The following is a 17314-nucleotide window of genomic DNA, read 5'->3' as shown; positions in this document are numbered from 1 at the left end:
ACAGCCTCGCTCTCGTACTGGGGGGACTGGGACAGAAGGCAAAACTCTTCACGGCTCTCAGCATCCTTTTCCTAACGTATCAAAATGAACTCGGAGTTGAGAAGCACAGAAGACCCTCTATGTTTAGTGCTTTTTGGATTTGCACCAACTTAGGACGTATTTATTCAAAGAAACCTCAAGTTTTGGGTTGTATACTGTCCTTCCTCTAGTCTAGGCCAGTGGTCCCCATCCTCCAGGCCACGGACCAGTACCGGTCCATGGGCCATTTGGTACCGGTCCACAGAGAAAGAATAAATAACTTATATTATTTCCGTTTTATTTACATTTAAGTCTGAATGATGTTTTATTTTTAAAAAATGACCAGATTCCCTTTGTTACATCTGTCTAAAACTCACTCTTTTTTTTTTTTTTTTTTTTAGGGCTGTATTTTTTTTTTAAGTTTTTTTTTTTAATTTTATTTATTCATTTTTAGAGAGGAGAGAGAGAGGGAGAGAGAGAAACAGAGAGAGAGAAGGGGGGAGGAGCTGGAAGCATCAACTCCCATATGTGCCTTGACCAGGCAAGCCCAAGGTTTTGAACCAGCAACCACAGCATTTCCAGGTCAACGCTTTATCCACTGCGCCACCACAGGTCAGGCTAAAACTCACTCTTGATGCTTGTCTCGTAAGTTTGACAATTATATTTAAAAATACCACAGTTTTTACGCCGGTCGCATAATTTTATTTTGTGCATTTATCCGTCCCACCCTAAAGGCCAGTCTGTGAAAATATTTTCTGACATTAAACTGGTCCGTGGCCCAAAAAAGGTTGGGGACCACTGGTCTAGGCCATGTATTATCCTCTCTGTTCCTATTATCCACTTCAAATACTTGACTGTAAGATTCCCAAGTGTCTTGACTTTTCTGTAAAGAGTTGAGGAAAAACTCCTCTTGAACAAGCAAGATTATAACTGTTGGGATTTCATAGCCAAAATAACTCGGTTGGTTTAAAGGTTCAAAATAATTTTTTTTTAAAAGATAGATGCAAAGGTGAAAATTAACTAGTAATTATGAGGGTACAGCAAAGTTTTCCTTAACTGCCTGGTCCTTCCTTCTAAGAAAACAAATTTATACATAAAGCATCGTAAGTTTTAAAATAAACAGCACAGGCCTAGGCCATGTAGCTCAGTTGTTTAGAGAGTTGACCCAATATGCCAAGGTTGTGAGTTTAATCCTTGTTAAGGGCACATATAAGAATTAACCAAGGAATGCATACATGAATGGAACAATAGATTGATGTTTCTCTCTCTCCCTTCTGTCTCTCTAAAATCAATAAATAAAAAATTTTAAAAAGAATTTAAAGAAATAGCACAATAGGTCATATAGAAAAAAACACAAGACACAGAGGATGGTATTTATTAAAGAAAAATATATGTTTTTTGTTGAAATTTTACAAAATATAGAGCGATATAGAGAAAAAATATCTCACTTTTCACCTTTGAGAAAAAATAACCAAATTCTTTCTAAATTTTGTTTTAATATACATATCTCTGTGCTTTTACAAGAAATTTTATAGATAAGGCTTTGCAACCTAAACTTTTACTTAAAATATTATGAACATTTTCCAGATTATCACATAATTTTAATAACATTTTAATATCTATGTAGTTTTATATTATGTGGATATAGCCTGATTTATTTAATCAATTGCTTCCATGATGGGCATTTAGACGATTTGCATTTTTAAATTCTATAAAATGTTGTGATGAACATTTATTAATTCTTTGCGTATATTTTAATCATTTGCTTAGAATAAACTGCTAGATAGAATTATTGGATTAGATAATTAGCATGCTTTTAAGGTTTCTGTTACCTACTGCTAATCACTTGCAATAATGTTTCTGCTCACTAGGAAACTGCCTGGTAGAATTCTGGATCTTTGCCAACATTGGGTATACTCCATATTCTCTTAACCATTGAAGTTTTATAGATAAAGAAACATTATTGTTTCATTTTACATTCTTTGGTAGCTCTTTCGTGTTTGTTGAACACTCATTTCTTTTAAGGACTATTGACTCACACAGCACTCTGATGTAATAAAAGAACTTTCCTTTCTCTGCCTTTAATGCCCACAAGATGGGCAGAACCAACAAGAAGAAAGGGGAATAGAAAGAGAGGATTTGGAGAAAGATGAAAATAGCCGTGTGGAGAGGACGGCAGAATACTAGAACTGCAGTGAACAGATTATGTGTGCTGCACAGTGTATTTGCTGGTGTTGTTCTATCCAGAATGGGAGAACTCACAGTGGTTCCTGTACAACCTCTGCTATGAAGCCATGTATACTTCATCTCCAGGGCCAAGGCCTCAACTATTAAGTAAAGCCCTTTTCAAGCACCTACAAGACCAGCACAGCCTATTAGCTGGGTACACACACTCTGGAACCAGGGTTCAAATCCTGACTTTGTCGCTTATTAGCTGCATGCCCTTGAGCAGGTGGCTTAGCCTGTCTTTTTTTCTGGCATAAAATGGGATAATGATAAGTACCAATTTATAGGGTTGTTATGAGGATGTTCTGAGGGTGGTTGTGAGGATGGAATCACTTGATAAATGTAAAATGCTTACAATGGTGTCTGGTACAAAGTAAGCCTTTGTTAAATAAGATTTAAAAAGTGCCTGCCATGGCACAGAATGCCTCTTAAAAAGTGTTAGCCTAATGTATGTATGTAATGCTAATACAGGCAGTTAAATATATGAACAGGTTCCCATACATGTGGTTTAGAAAAGAGGGACACTAGATTTCAAGTATCGCTTTCTTTTTGTTATTGTTACTTCTGAAGCCAAGGGTAATTTTCAAAGAAGTAAAAATCATGAATCTCATACAAATACAAAATGACCCACGGGAAAGACTTTATTTAAGTCATTCATTCATAAGAGAACTAATAAGAAATTATAATGAGTTCAAAGAAGAATTCAAAGAACAGACAGATGTAGGGGACAATGAGTGTTAAGATGAATTTTCTAATAAATGCAAAGCTGGCTTCAACCACCGTGCAGAAATTAGTTTCATCTCTACCAGACAAAAATTGTGAATCTCTTTGGACAAAATCATTTGCTTCTATCAAGCTTCTACTGAGTTAGAAATTAACTCAAAGGAAAGAAAAAGTGCAGACAGACCTCTATAGCATCATATCACCTGAAGGGTCAAAGTTACGAAACAGTCGTTGGGATGTAAATTACAGCATAGAGAATATAGTCAACAACAATGTAATAACTATGTATGGGACCAGGTGGTTCCAGGAAACATCAGGGGGAACACTCTGTAAAGTATATGATTGCCTAACCACAATGCTGTACACTTGAAACTAATAGAAGAATACTGACTCTAAACTGTAATTGAAAATTTAAAACAATACAAAAAAGAATCTTTCTGTCCATTTCAAAGACTAGCCCAGATTCCCTTGATTTAGGGAAGTACACAACCGATTGTTCTAAAAGTTACGGAAATGGCATGAAAGGGACCTTGACCAGAATCTCATCCTCAACACTTAGCAGTTCTGTGAAACAATCACTTCACCTCTTTGAGTGTCTGTGACCTTCCTGGGGACTCATAACAGTGAAAGAACACATGGTGTCTGAAGCTCCTGATGCAGTGTGGGACTCATAGTAGACATTCAGTAAGCGGTAACGATTATCGTGCTGCTTATAATTAGCTGAACCAACCAAACAATAATTGTTCAGTTGCGCTTCATGCAGCATTAGGTACGGCCCTGGGGAAGGAAAGGGCAGGCTCCCATAAGGAACACCGAAAAAGTCAGTCGGTTTAGAGACGGTGCTGGGTAGAGATGCTGGGAATTAATGCAGGGTGCGTGACAGCCAGTCTCTGGGGGGCTTTGGAACCCACACAGAGGAGTTTTGCTCTGTCCAGAGAGGCATTTGATTCAGAATGATCTGAGCTCAGTCACCCCAATCTGTTACTAATAGCTGGCAGTTAGCAATCTGTGTTTTATCAAGTTACCCAGCTGTTGTTTGAACATTAACCTTTAAGAACCACTGCTCCAGATATATCTTTTTTTTTTTTTTTTTTTTTTTGTATTTTTCTGAAACTGGAAACGGGGAGAGACAGTCAGACAGACTCCCGCATGCGCCCGACCGGGATCCACCCGGCACGCCCACCAGGGAGAAGCTCTGCCCACCAGGGGGCGTCGCTCTGCCGCGACCAGAGCCACTCTAGCGCCTGGGGCAGAGGCCAAGGAGCCATCCCCAGCGCCCGGGCCATCTTTGCTCCAATGGAGCCTTGGCTGCGGGAGGGGAAGAGAGAGACAGAGAAGAAGGAGGGGGGGGTGGAGAAGCAAATGGGCACTTCTCCTATGTGCCCTGGCCGGGAATCGAACCCGGGTACCCCGCACGCCAGGCCAACGCTCTACCGCTGAGCCAACCGGCCAGGGCCCTCCAGATATATCTTGATTTAGAGTCATATTCCTGAGCGATAGGAGTGAAGTGAAATAAGGAGCTTTACAGTCCATGTCCAGGGTGACACTCTGGATGAAAAGATGAGGGGAGACTGAGGCAGGAGGGAGTTGACAACGGTAGGTATAACCCATGAGTAGTAGGATGGGGTACTTTACACGGGTGGGGATTAAAGGAGTAGAAAGAAGTCAGATTCCAAACATTATCATAAAGAAGTAGAATTTAGTGACTAACTGGGTAGGAGATTGAAAGTGGAGGACAGCAAGGATTCCCCGCTGTCCACATGGTTTTCTGTTCGGGTGGACAGGGGACTGGAGTAACTGACAAACGGTGAGCTGAGAATGGGCAGGTTTGTGGAAAGACCAGTTCAGTTTGGAGCATGTCAGAGGACGGTGATACTTTCAAGTGGAAACTTCTAGAAAATCATCAATGGAAAGTGGGGCTCCACGCTTGAGTGACAGGTCTTGGCTAGAGCAGCAGATGAAATGTTTAAGGAACATCCTCAGATAAGGCTTCTCTGTTTCTCTTCCTTTTTAAATTGTCAAAATAATGTTATTTCCCACACAAAGGATTACGTGAGCCAAATGCTGATTACTTGAGAGACCTTATACAAGTGTGTTAAATGTAAGCATTCTCCTACCTGTGGGGACCAAAGGAAAGCTGTATTTACGTTTATTTCAAAGATCGAACTGTATCGCGTAGTTGATAAAATGAGCTTATTTAATTTTCCTCTTTCTAGGCAGGATGTAAAGTCCCCAAGAGCAAGGCAAGATGGTAGAAACTCGTTTGTGTACCCATTAAGGTTTTTGGTAAATACTTAGCTGTTGAACTGAACTTTAAAATGACCCTTAGGGATACCTAACAGTAACTCTCTACCCCTTGAGGTCAGCCTGTTTCTGTGAAATCCCTTGGGGTCAATCCCCAACTGTGCTACAGTCCTTTGAGAGGCTATCTCTGGCTAATAGGACAATTGCTGCCTAGAAATTAACAGTTAGAAGGTGCCTCAAATCTCAGACTGCCTAGGCCTCCTGAGAGACTTACCAGCATTGGCCATGTGCTTAACCCAGAGTGTTGACCCAGACTCCACCTCTTTGGTTGGAATACAATTACAAAAGGGTGTATCAGGACACCTGTCACTGCTCTTCAAAGATATACATACATCTACCAAAATAAAACATTTTTTAAAGCTTTTGGTTGTAAGTCCTTTAATTTTTTGTCTTGATCCTACTTTTAGCATAAAAGAAAGACCATATTATAATAACTTAGGTTGTATAATAATTCAAGCATTTTACTGATTATTGTATAAACAAGAAGATAGGCTTGTTCCCGGAGGAAATCAGTTCTTTAATGTATTTCCAAATTCGAGACTGTGCCTGCATTTCTGTAAGGATTAGAATTTATATACATTTGTATTGTCTGACATTCAGCAGCTTGTATTTCACACAACATATTGTAAGGACTATGGAGTATAAAACACATGATGCAAGGAATTTCATTGTATATTAAATATTTAAGTGAATACCTTTATGCATGTTCTAAACAAATTTATATCTGTTATAAATATCACATTATTTAGAAGAAATTTACATTTCATTTCTGTCCTTAACAGTCTATGATATTTGTATTAATAAGTTAATTTAGGTGCTTTATGGGCTGTTTTTGTGATTTGAATATACAGAAATTCAAAGCAGATGCAAGTATAGTTTCTACTAAATGACTTGCTTACTGAGCATCTACTGTGCCCTACGCAGAGTCTAGATGCCAAGGATAGAGTAGAAGACGAAGCATAATATGGTCATCAAGAACTTGCTCTTTATCTAGCCTCTAATATGTCAATAATGCTAATAGTACCTTACATTCAAATAGTGATTTTTGCCTGACCTGTGGTGGCACAGTGGATAAAGCATCGACCTGGAAATGCTGAGGTCGCTGGTTCAAAACCCTGGGCTTGCCTGGTCAAGGTACATATGGGAGTTGATGCTTCCAGCTCCTCCCCCCTTCTCTCTCTCTCTCTCTCTCTCTCTCTGTCTCTCCCTCTCCTTTCTAAAAAAATTAATTAATTAATTTAAAAAATTTAAAAAAATAGTGATTTTGATTCAACTCTTTGTAATAATAAATTAAACCTGTAGATTGTTTCTTCAAGAAGCAGAGGACACAGAAGACATTCTGCTGCAGAGCTAACCTTAGAACTCATATGTAAATTAATTCCTGCTAGTGTTCAATAATATGGATACCTAAGCTTATACATTTGAGGTTTTACTTTCTTAAAAGTTTCCACCACTAGCAAACTCAGAGCTTGTTTACTTAATGCCATTGATTGATTTGACCCGTGGCAAAAGGCCAATGTAGTATATTGTTGAAAAGTGTTTGAGCCAGGTCATTTTAATTGAAAATATTTTATAATCTATGTCTTTAGAACAGTAACAGTTTCCTTTTTTTTTTTTTTTCAATTCTGCATTCTTTAATGGGAGGTCTTTATTTTTTATTTTTATTTTTTTGTATTTTTTTTTTCTGAAGCTGGAAACGGGGAGAGACAGTCAGACAGACTCCCGCATGCGCCCGACCGGGATCCACCCGGCACGCCCACCAGGGGCGACGCTCTGCCCACCAGGGGGCGATGCTCTGCCCACCAGGGGGCGATGCTCTGCCCCTCCGGGACATCGCCCTGCCGCGACCAGAGCCACTCTAGCGCCTGGGGCAGAGGCCAAGGAGCCATCCCCAGTGCCCGGGCCATCTTTGCTCCAGGGGAGCCTCGGCTGCGGGAGGGGAAGAGAGAGACAGAGAGGAAGGAGGGGGGGGGTGGAGAAGCAAATGGGCGCTTCTCCTATGTGCCCTGGCCGGGAATCGAACCCGGGTCCCCTGCATGCCAGGCCGACGCTCTACCGCTGAGCCAACCGGCCAGGGCCTGGGAGGTCTTTATTTTTTATCTGTTCACTCTTTTCCAGGTTTTAGGGAAAAAGCCAGCGCTCAGGGACGGAGATGAGTATGACGACACCGTAGCAGACATGATGAACAGGAAAATGGCTAAACTCTATATGGTGAGTTCACCCTTAGAGTTCTGATGTTGGACTGGCTGTAGTGGGGAGTCCTGTGTAGGTAAAAATTTGTTGTCTGTTTCAATGTAATTATTAAAATTCCTCTTTTTAGCTTTTTGTTATTTTAGTTAAAAACAAGAGAACATACTGCTGACAAAATAGAATCGCACATTGTTGATTTACTAGTTTTCAACAATGTGTTTTGTTATATTACATTCAATAAAATGTTTCCTTCATGGAGAAAAAGTATTATTATTATTTTTTTTTGTATTTTTCTGAAGCTGGAAATGGGGAGAGACAGTCAGACAGACTCCCGCATGCGCCCGACCAGGATCCACCCGGCACGCCCACCAGGGGCGATGCTCTGCCCACCAGGGAGCGATGCTCTGCCCCTCCGGGGCGTCACTCTGCCGCGACCAGAGCCACTCTAGCGCCTGGGGCAGAGGCCAAGGAGCCATCCCCAGCACCTGGGCCATCTTTGCTCCAATGGAGCCTCGCTGCGGAAGGGGAAGAGAGAGACAGAGAGGAAGGAGGGGGTGGTGGGTGGAGAAGCAAATGGGCGCTTCTCCTATGTGCCCTGGCCGGGAATCGAACCCAGGTCCCCCACACGCCAGGCCGACGCTCTACCGCTGAGCCAACCGGCCAGGGCCTGGAGTAAAAGTATTTTGAAAGCTTGTTCTTATAAACTCTTCACCTTATTTTAAATGTCCTGTTTAGCCATAGTGAAGGTTCTTTTCGTTACAGGAGGCACAGCTAACAAATCAAACAGCTGGAGGCCCACAGGGTAAAACCAGCTCTGTCCTCAGGACTGGCAGACTTGGTCTGTGTCACCTCTGCAGTGAATGACTGCCTGGGTGACCTTGGGCAAGATGTGACCATTCTGAGTCTTAGTTTTCTTCTCTGGAAAAGAGATAGAGAGATTACATTAGATTTCTCAGTTCCTGCCAACTCTATAATTTTAATTACTTTATTGTTGGTAAGGGTAACAAAAGCCACAAAATGTACTGGTTGAAGAGACTGCTCAGATGGAGTCATTTGAGTGTTCCCTTCCCTTGTAACGCCCTAAGCATATGATTTGGAGCAGACTGTCATCTCTTCCAGAACTGAATCATTTTCTCATCTGTTACAAGGGAGAGTTACATTTGCTCTTCTTTAAGTAACCTTCTGGCTCAGAACTACTGATTTTAAATGAACATTAGGTTACTGACTTGTGCAGCATAACATCCACTTTGTAAAGGGGAAGAGGACCGTTTCCTTCCTAGATGGCAAAGGAAAATGTGGGTACCTCTTCTGTTTAATATACCGATAATTTTAATATAAGCCACGCAGAAATATATAAACAAGTCATGGCTGCTTATTTTTTTTTATTATTATAGTTTCTAAAACTCATTTTCAACAGCTGAACAATTATCTTTTATGTCACATCATCAAATAAAACCATTCTCTTTTTTGAACAGTGTTATGGACTGAAGAAATGTTTCACAATGTGAACATGTTAATCCTGAATCCTCGCTTTTTCTAGTGCATCCGTCATGTATTGCTTACATCTAAGTATAAAGTCCGCTTGGAAATACTTTAAGTTGGGATTGCTGAACAGAGCAGGGAACAGAGTCACCTACGGGCAGTTTGTAAACATACAGAATTTAGGCCGCACCACAGTGCTGCAAAACTCCACCACTGAGCTAGGGAGGGCCCTGGAATCTTCATGTTTATAAGGTACCCAGGTGATTACATTGTAGCCTGCAAGATGACCTCTGAAAACCAGTAAATTCTAACCTGAGCATTAATATCACTTTTAAGTTTTTAAGTCCAGCTCTAACTTAAAAAGAAAATGTTTTATTGTCATTTCCAAACTTCAAGGATCTAGATCAGTGATTTTCAACCTTTTTTTTTCATGGCACAAACACACACTAATTACTAAGGTCAGTGCCCCTGACTAAATACAACCATTTTCATCTCATGGCACAAATAAATTAGTTACAAATTTCTTTAGTAATTAGTTTATGAGTGTGTGAGAAACAAAGGTTGAAAATCACTGATCTAGATAAAAAAATAATTTGTGACAAAAGAAATTTACTTAAGTTACAGGGTGTTTACTGGGGAAAAAAAATCTATAAAGATAAGCTATAATATAGCAATGCCTTCTTTTGCACAATACCTGGCATATGGCAGGCACTCAGTAAATGTTGACTGATGGAAATGGAATTTTTTTATTGATTGATTTATTTAGAGAGACAAGAGAGGAAGGGGGAGAGAGCTAAAGAGAGAGGAAGAGAGAGGGAAGCATTCATTTGTTGTATGGCTTAGTTGTGCATTTATTGGTTGCGTCCATATATGCCTTGATCAGGGATTGAACCTGCAACCTTGGTGCTTTGGAATGACGCTCTTCAACTGAGCTAACTTGGCCAAGGCCAACTGATTGAATATTTAAACTTCAGCTTCTGTGTGTGCACAATGACTGTAAGATTGTTAATTATATAAAAAGATTGCTATGAAAATAAATAAGTAATTGTGTAAAGTTCACAGCATAGTGCCTGGTACATATATGAGAATCTCAATAAACCTTAGCCATTATTATCATCACTGTTACTTTCAGATATTTTAGACACAGTGTTGAAAAACTTAACTTTTTATTAGTACTTCTTTCGTCCCAAAGAACCTTTTTAGAAAGGTTTTTAGGGTACACAGAGTTGAGCTCATGAATTTTTATTTTATTTGTTTTCTTTGAAATGACTTTCTTGAGATATAATTTACTACCATCAAGGTCACCCACTTAGAGTGTACAAGTCCGTAGTTTTTATTACATTTACAGTGTTGTGCAATTATTACCATAATCTAATTTTATTTTATTTTATTTTATTTTTACTTTAATTTCTGAAGCTGGAAATGGGGAGAGACAGCCAGACAGACTCCCGCATGCGCCGGACCGGGATCCACCCGGCACGCCCACCAGGGGGCGATGCTCTGCGGCGACCAGAGCCACTCCAGCGCCCGGGGCAGAGGCCAAGGAGCCCTCCCCAGTGCCCGGGCCATCTTTGCTCCAATGGAGCCCTGGCTGCGGGAAGGGAAGAGAGAGACAGAGAGGAAGGAGGGGGGGGGGTGTAGAGAAGCAAATGGGCGCCTCTCCTATGTGCCCCGGCCGGGAATCAAACCCGGGTCCCCCACACGCCAGGCCGACGCTCCACTGCTGAGCCAACCGGCCAGGGTCCCATAATCTAATTTTAGAACATGTTTATCATCCCCACATGAGCTCATAGCTTCTACATTAGGTTTCAGATGCCAGCGGATCCATGCGGGTGACTGTGGTGGCAGAAGAGAACCCCTTCTCCATGGCAATGCTGCGTTCAGAAGAATGCTTTATTTTGGACCATGGTGCTGCAAAAAAAATTTTTGTGTGGAAAGGTAAAAGATGCTTTTGACTTTGTTGCTACACCTCAGATTCATAGATATTTTTTCATCAGGATAAAGAAAACATCTTTTTTTTTTTTTAATTTAAAAAAACCCTGCCGCCTGACTGGGAGGTGGCACAGTGGATGGAGCATCAGACTGGGATGCGGAGGACCCAGGTTGGAGACCCCGAGGTCGCCAGCTTGAGCACAGGCTCATCCAGTTTGAGCAAAGTTCACCAGCTTAAGCCAAGGTCACTGGCTTGAGCAAGGGGTCACTCAGTCTGCTGTAGCCTCATGGTCAAGGCACATATGAGAAAGCAATCAATGAACAACTAAGGTGTTGCAACGAAAAACTGATGATTGATGCTTCTCGTCTCTCTCTGTTCCTGTCTGTCCCTATCTATCCCTCTCTCTGACTCTCTCTCTGTCTCTGTGGGTTTTTTTTTTAAAATTAAATAAATTTTAAAAAACAAAAAACCCCTGCCTTTCTGATACTTGATCTGTAAATAGTTCATATAAAATGTGGACATCGAAGCCACATTTTTTTTCTACTAGTCTCATTTGTCAGGAATGATGGGGCTCAAATCACATTTGGACACTATAAAAGAATCTTTTTTATGTGTAGTGTTCATTACTACATTGGATATATTTAATTTCCTAGAAATTTTTGACATTTTCTATATAATTTATAAATTGAATAATTATGTTTATTTTTATACACAAGTGTTACTTGATCGTATAATATCTTCCCTTGCTAAAATTCTGTCTCTCTTTAATTTACCTTGTAATTCAGGTAAAGATGCTAATCCCCGGGAAAGAAAGGCTGCAATGAAGACAGCTGAACAATTCCTAGAGCAAATGAACTATTCCACCAAAACCCAAGTATGTATGGAAATGAACTGGCGAGAAAAAACCCCACAAACTTAAAACTTGGGACCTCATGATGTCTCCACAAAACTCATGAAAGAATTTGGTTTAAAGTCATGTAGGAGTGTGAAGTCGTTCTTTATAGGAGTGTGTGCAATGGCGTGTCACATGTCCCTAGAAACCTATATATGGAGCAGCCATTTTCAACCGGTGTACTGCAAGAATTTTTTGTTGTTGTTGTTTTTGTTTTGTATTTTTTTCTGAAGCTAGAAACGGGGAGAGACAGTCAGACTGACTCCCGCATGTGCCTGACCGGGATCCACCCGGCACGCCCACCAGGGGCGACGCTCCGCCCACCAGAGGGCGATGCTCCGCCCCTCCGGGACGTCACTCTGCCATGACCAGAGCCACTCTAGCGCCTGGGGCAGAGGCCAAGGAGCCATCCTCAGCGCCCGGGCCATCTTTGCTCCAATGGAGCCTCGGCTGCGGGAGGGGAAGAGAGAGACAGAGAGGAAGGAGGGGGAGGGGTGGAGAAGCAAATGGGCGCCTCTCCTATGTGCCCTGGCCGGGAATCGAACCTGGGTCCCCCACACGCCAGGCCGACACTCTACCACTGAGCCAACCAGCCAGGGCCTGTACTGCAAGAATTTTTAAAACACGCAATACCTGACTATTTAGTCAGGGGCACTGACATCTTTTCCCTTAGATTGTCAAATAAAAGATTTAAAAAATGACAACCCACACAATAATAGCTGTCTGGTGTGAATGAATCAAAATTATACTTAATTTTTTATCAGATTTCTTTAAGACAAAAAGTATAATACATTTTTTGTTGTACCACAGAATTTCAATAATTGGTTTATGTGTACCATGAGATGAAATAGTTTGAAAATTACTGGTGTGGAGGATGGAATTTTGCACAAACTGGGGAAGAAATCTTCCACGGGGCTACGCAATGAATATAAGAGTTCATCTGTTTCCTCCATAATCTTCAAGTCAGAATAGCCCACTGCAGTTGAATTAAGTGAGAGCACTTCCCAGTTATTCCTTAGGGCAGGGGTCCCCAAACTTTTTTCACAGGGGGCCAGTTCACTGTGCCTCAGACCGTTAGAGGGCCGGACTATAAAAAAAACTATGAACAAATCCCTATGCACACTGCACATATCTTATTTTAAAGTAAAAAGACAAAACTGAAATAAATACAATATTTAAAATAAAGAACAAGTAAATTTAAATCAACAAACTGACCAGTATTTTAATGGGAACTATGCTCCTCTCACTGACCACCAATGAAAGAGGTGCCCCTTCCAGAAGTGCGGTGGGGGCCGGATAAATGGCCTCAGGGGGCCGCATGCGGCCCGCGGGCCGAAGTTTAGGGACCCCTGCCTTAGGGCATGCTATGCAGACATGGACTAGATACTCTTTGGCTTTATCAGGATCAGCGTAGACACTGGCTACTTCCTCTTCCTCTCTGCATCTCCCAGCTTTATCTTTTATCTTCATTTTTATGCCCTGGCACAAGTAACACCATGAGATCATTTCTTCCGGGTCTCAGACCTCTTGTGAACCTAACTGAGAAAAACAAACTTATGCTTAACCTGTTGGTAGCGCAGTGGATGAAGCGTCGACCTGGGAACACTGAGGTCGCTGGTTCAAAACCCTGCACTTGTCTGGTCAGAGCATGTATGGGAGTTGATGCTTCCTGCTCCTCCCCCCTTTCTCTCTCTCTCTCTCTCTCCTCTATAAAATGAATAAATAAATTTTTAAAATAATATTTAATGAAAAACAAACTTATTTGACTGCCATGATAAGATATGAAAGCACTCTGTTCTTACCACAAACATCCAAATTCAGTGGCAGTTTCATTATAAGAACAAAGCAGTGTCAGATGGTTTTAGCCTTGTCTTTCTTTGATAACCTTTCCTTTTGCAGCCATTTAAGGACCCTGGCTCCTAAGTTTGCATCTGTCATCGCAAAAACCTGGACAGTCTGTTCATTTCCCTAGTTTTTTCTTCACTACTAGATGAATGTTTTTCCAGTCTCTTATTTTGTCAGTTTATAATTGTTAATTTTTTTTTAAATTTTAGATTCAAGTCCTTCCAGAAGGAGGTGAAACGCCAATCTTCAAGCAGTTCTTTAAGGACTGGAGAGATAAAGATCAGAGTGATGGCTTCGGGAAAGTATACGTCACAGAGAAAGTGGCGCAAATAAAACAAATCCCATTTGATGCCTCAAAGTTACACAGCTCTCCGCGAATGGCAGCCCAGCACAATATGGTGGATGATGGTTCTGGCAAAGTGCAGGTGCTCATCTTGTGTTTGTTTGTTCATATCAGCCCGTTTATGCCAGTATATATGGCAGTATAACGTCAGGAAAATACAAACTTGGTAAAATGTGAATTTTACTTATTAATAAAGATGATCCAAGACTATATATTAACTCCGAGAACTTAAAGCTGAAAGAGATGTTGTCTGACCTTTGGTTCTATTTTATAAAGTACGTGTTGAGATTCCATGTAGCTAAGTGATTTGTGCAAGATCACCTAGTTATCTTGGAGATCTGACATGGAATCCCCCCGCCATCTTGTTTCTTGGATCAGACCTGCTTCTGCTCTTAGAACTGGGGTTGTCCAGACAGGTGTGTTGCCCTGAATGTACCAACTATCATCATTTTGTCCTTCCCTTGCACCTTAGAGGCATTCACAAGAGCAAATTGGACTTACATTATGTCAGTGGTTCTCAAACTTTTTGAAGTCGGGGTGCATTTAAAATCCTACAAATAATTGTAGGTGCACCATATACAAAATTTTGAGAAATATGTTATAATAATTAAGTCAAATATTAAATAAAAAATAAAGTCCAAGTGTGCTTTTATGGTAATTAAACAAAATAAATACGACAAAATTATTCTGACATTGAAAAACATTTTTATGTTGCATTTTGTGTTATGCTTTTTAGAATTCATAAAAAAGACGGGTTAAAAAAATAAAAAAAACAACAAAAAAAGTTATTTTTTTATATATATATTCTTGTTTTTTTTTTCAGAGACAGAGAGAGAGTCAGAGAGAGGGATAGATAGGGACAGACAGGAATGGAGAGAGATGAAAAGCATCAATCATCAGTTTTTCGTTGTGACACCTTAGTTGTTCATTGATTGCTTATTCATATGACCACAGGCCTTCAGCAGATGGAGTAACCCCTTGCTTGAGCCAACGACCTTGAGTCCAAGCTGGTGAGCTTTTGCTCAGACCAGTTGAGCCTGCGCTCAAGGTGGCGACCTCGGGGTCTCAAACCTGGGTCCTTCCATATCCCAGCATTTTAGTAAGATTTAGTAAATTCGGCAGGTCCCGGTGCAAATGTATTAAGCTTTTTCATTCTTGTGTTTATGAGAAACATGAGCCTGATGTGTCCTAGTGATTTCTTCAATATTTGGGCATATATTTGAAAGGAAAACTCTCATTTCCTCATCAATACATTGAAGAATTCCTCTCTTTTTACTCTTGTGTTGAGTGCAGAAAACCCTCACCATATATATCATCTTAACTTTATACCAAACAAAGGATAGAAGAAACTTGCCTCCAGTCTTTCTGGGGAACATGGGGGGGTAGTGTAAACAATCCAGCACCACAGTTTAACAGTCTTTTGCAACCTAATCAGGCAAGTGAGGTGCGGGGTTGGGTAGACTGTCAGCTTACAGCCAATTCCCCACACCTCTGTCCCCCAAAAATCTAAACTCCAAAAACCCTGTTGGTATTTTGGTTCCCAACAGGCACATATTTCTCTGGAATACCATAGGGTGCACCAGTGTGCCCTGGCATACACTTTGAGAACCACTTCATTATGTGCTAAAATCACAGGTATTTTTAGAGCATTCAAATTGAGCTCGTTGATTATTTGTTAATTATTTTCACAAAAATCAATTATTAGAGTTTATAACAACCCTAATAATTTTTCCTAACTCAAATCTTCACACTCAATGCACTATTGAGTCATCTAACTTCACGAGGACTGGGTGATGTCACTTCCTGTTCTTACATATTTTAATGGTTCCATACAGTATTCCTGAGAACATCCATCTTAGTCGGACCTTCTATAATTTGATCCTTGCTGTCCTTTCCCCCTCACGCTTCCAGTGCCTGGATGGTTCTTTTCCTCCACCATCTGAGTAATGTTTCCACTCCTCCTTTGTAACTCAGTTAAGTCGTAAGCTTCAGTCTTCCAAGAAGCTTCCCTCCACAATGAAATGGTCTTTCTCTGAGCTCAAACCATAAGTAACATTTTTCATAGACCTTATTATGTAAGTATCTCAGAATTATTCATTTGCTTACACATTTCTCCTCCTGGATTTGTTATTATTTCCTTGAGGGCAGGAATTGAATATTGAATATTTTATCTTTTTATACAGTGCTTCGACCACATACATAGTGAGGAGATTTAGGATACCGTTTTTGTTCTCTCAGGGACTTGTAGTGGGAATCCAAGCCACGCAGCGCTGTGGGGACTGCAAAGGGAGAAATGCCCTTCACGGCCGTTGTCAGAAGGGTAACAACTTCTGGGTCTGGGTCTGTCTCCTGCTCAGACGTCCTTCTCCGGAGCTTAGCACAGCGGGAGGTCCCTATACAGATGGCTCCTCCGCACCAGCTGTGTCCCAGCTGCAGGCCCGTGTCAGGTCACAGCGTCTCTGAGATGTCCTCCTGTGCCATCCGGGCTACTGAAATCCAAGGACTGTCTAGGCCCTTGGGTGTAGCCAGACCTTGCTGCCCTTTCTCCTCTGCTCAGCAGGATGGCGTGGGAAGGCTCCTCTCTGAAAGCACTGTCCCTCTCCTCTCCTCTCCTCTCCACCTGCTGTCTCCATGTTCCTACCCGGCCCTCCCCAGGACCCGGGCAGGAGGTCCCGTGTTTGTGCGCGTGCGTGCGTGCGCGCGCGCGCTCACAGTGCCTGGCAGTCTCTCACTCATATGTTACTGTCGCTTTTCATCTATAGCTCTCATCTCTCAGACTTGGAGTATTTTTAATCTGTGATAAGGATGAGGGATTAGAAACCAAACTGGTTCTAAAAACAAGACAAACAAAAACTCATAGGCACATTCATATCATTTCATTAACTAATGTCACCCCAATAAATTTAATTTAAAAAAAAACCTGGTTCTGCCTGTTTGGGTCACATCTGTCACTCTTGCCTGAGATAAACAATAGTGTCATACCTTTAAGTGCAGGAGGAAAAGTAATTTAAAAAAATTATCTCCCAATTGATGAAAAAGTTTACATAAGTTAAGAGCTATGTTTCTGAGCTGAGAATATTCCACCCGAGTATCCTATTATTTTCATTACTTAATCAAAAACAGATATTTATTAATCAACACTCAGACCTGAGCTAAGTATAGCTAAGTATTGTGGAGGCTGCAAAAGAAATGTAAACACTTAAAAAAGTAAATACACAAATTGCCAAATTAGTAAAATTTCTTCTCTTTGCTTGATTTCTAAACTGGTTAGAAAAGTAATTTAAATGTTACTTAATGATAGACCAAACCAATTTTTTTTTTTTAACTTCTGGGAAGTATGATCAGATTAAGAAAATGT

General features: G+C 40.9%; 1 protein-coding gene across 1 annotated transcript in view; it reads left to right on the top strand.

Annotated features, from left to right (window-relative positions):
* The window catches only part of SCIN (scinderin), a 77095-nt gene that overhangs the window by 39241 nt on the left and 20540 nt on the right, over positions 1–17314 (top strand). Inside the window, exons 5-8 of the mRNA XM_066354098.1 lie at positions 7390–7482; positions 10749–10881; positions 11662–11750; positions 13823–14038. Of these exons, the coding sequence (XP_066210195.1) occupies positions 7390–7482; positions 10749–10881; positions 11662–11750; positions 13823–14038 (531 nt within the window). The remainder of the gene's footprint in view (positions 1–7389; positions 7483–10748; positions 10882–11661; positions 11751–13822; positions 14039–17314) is intronic.

This window comes from Saccopteryx leptura, chromosome 12 (assembly GCF_036850995.1).
Source record: "Saccopteryx leptura isolate mSacLep1 chromosome 12, mSacLep1_pri_phased_curated, whole genome shotgun sequence".
In the NCBI taxonomy this organism is placed as follows: domain Eukaryota; kingdom Metazoa; phylum Chordata; class Mammalia; order Chiroptera; family Emballonuridae; genus Saccopteryx; species Saccopteryx leptura.
The sequence above is the reverse complement of the archived record's forward strand: the minus strand, read 5'-3'. Positions and strand labels throughout refer to the sequence as shown.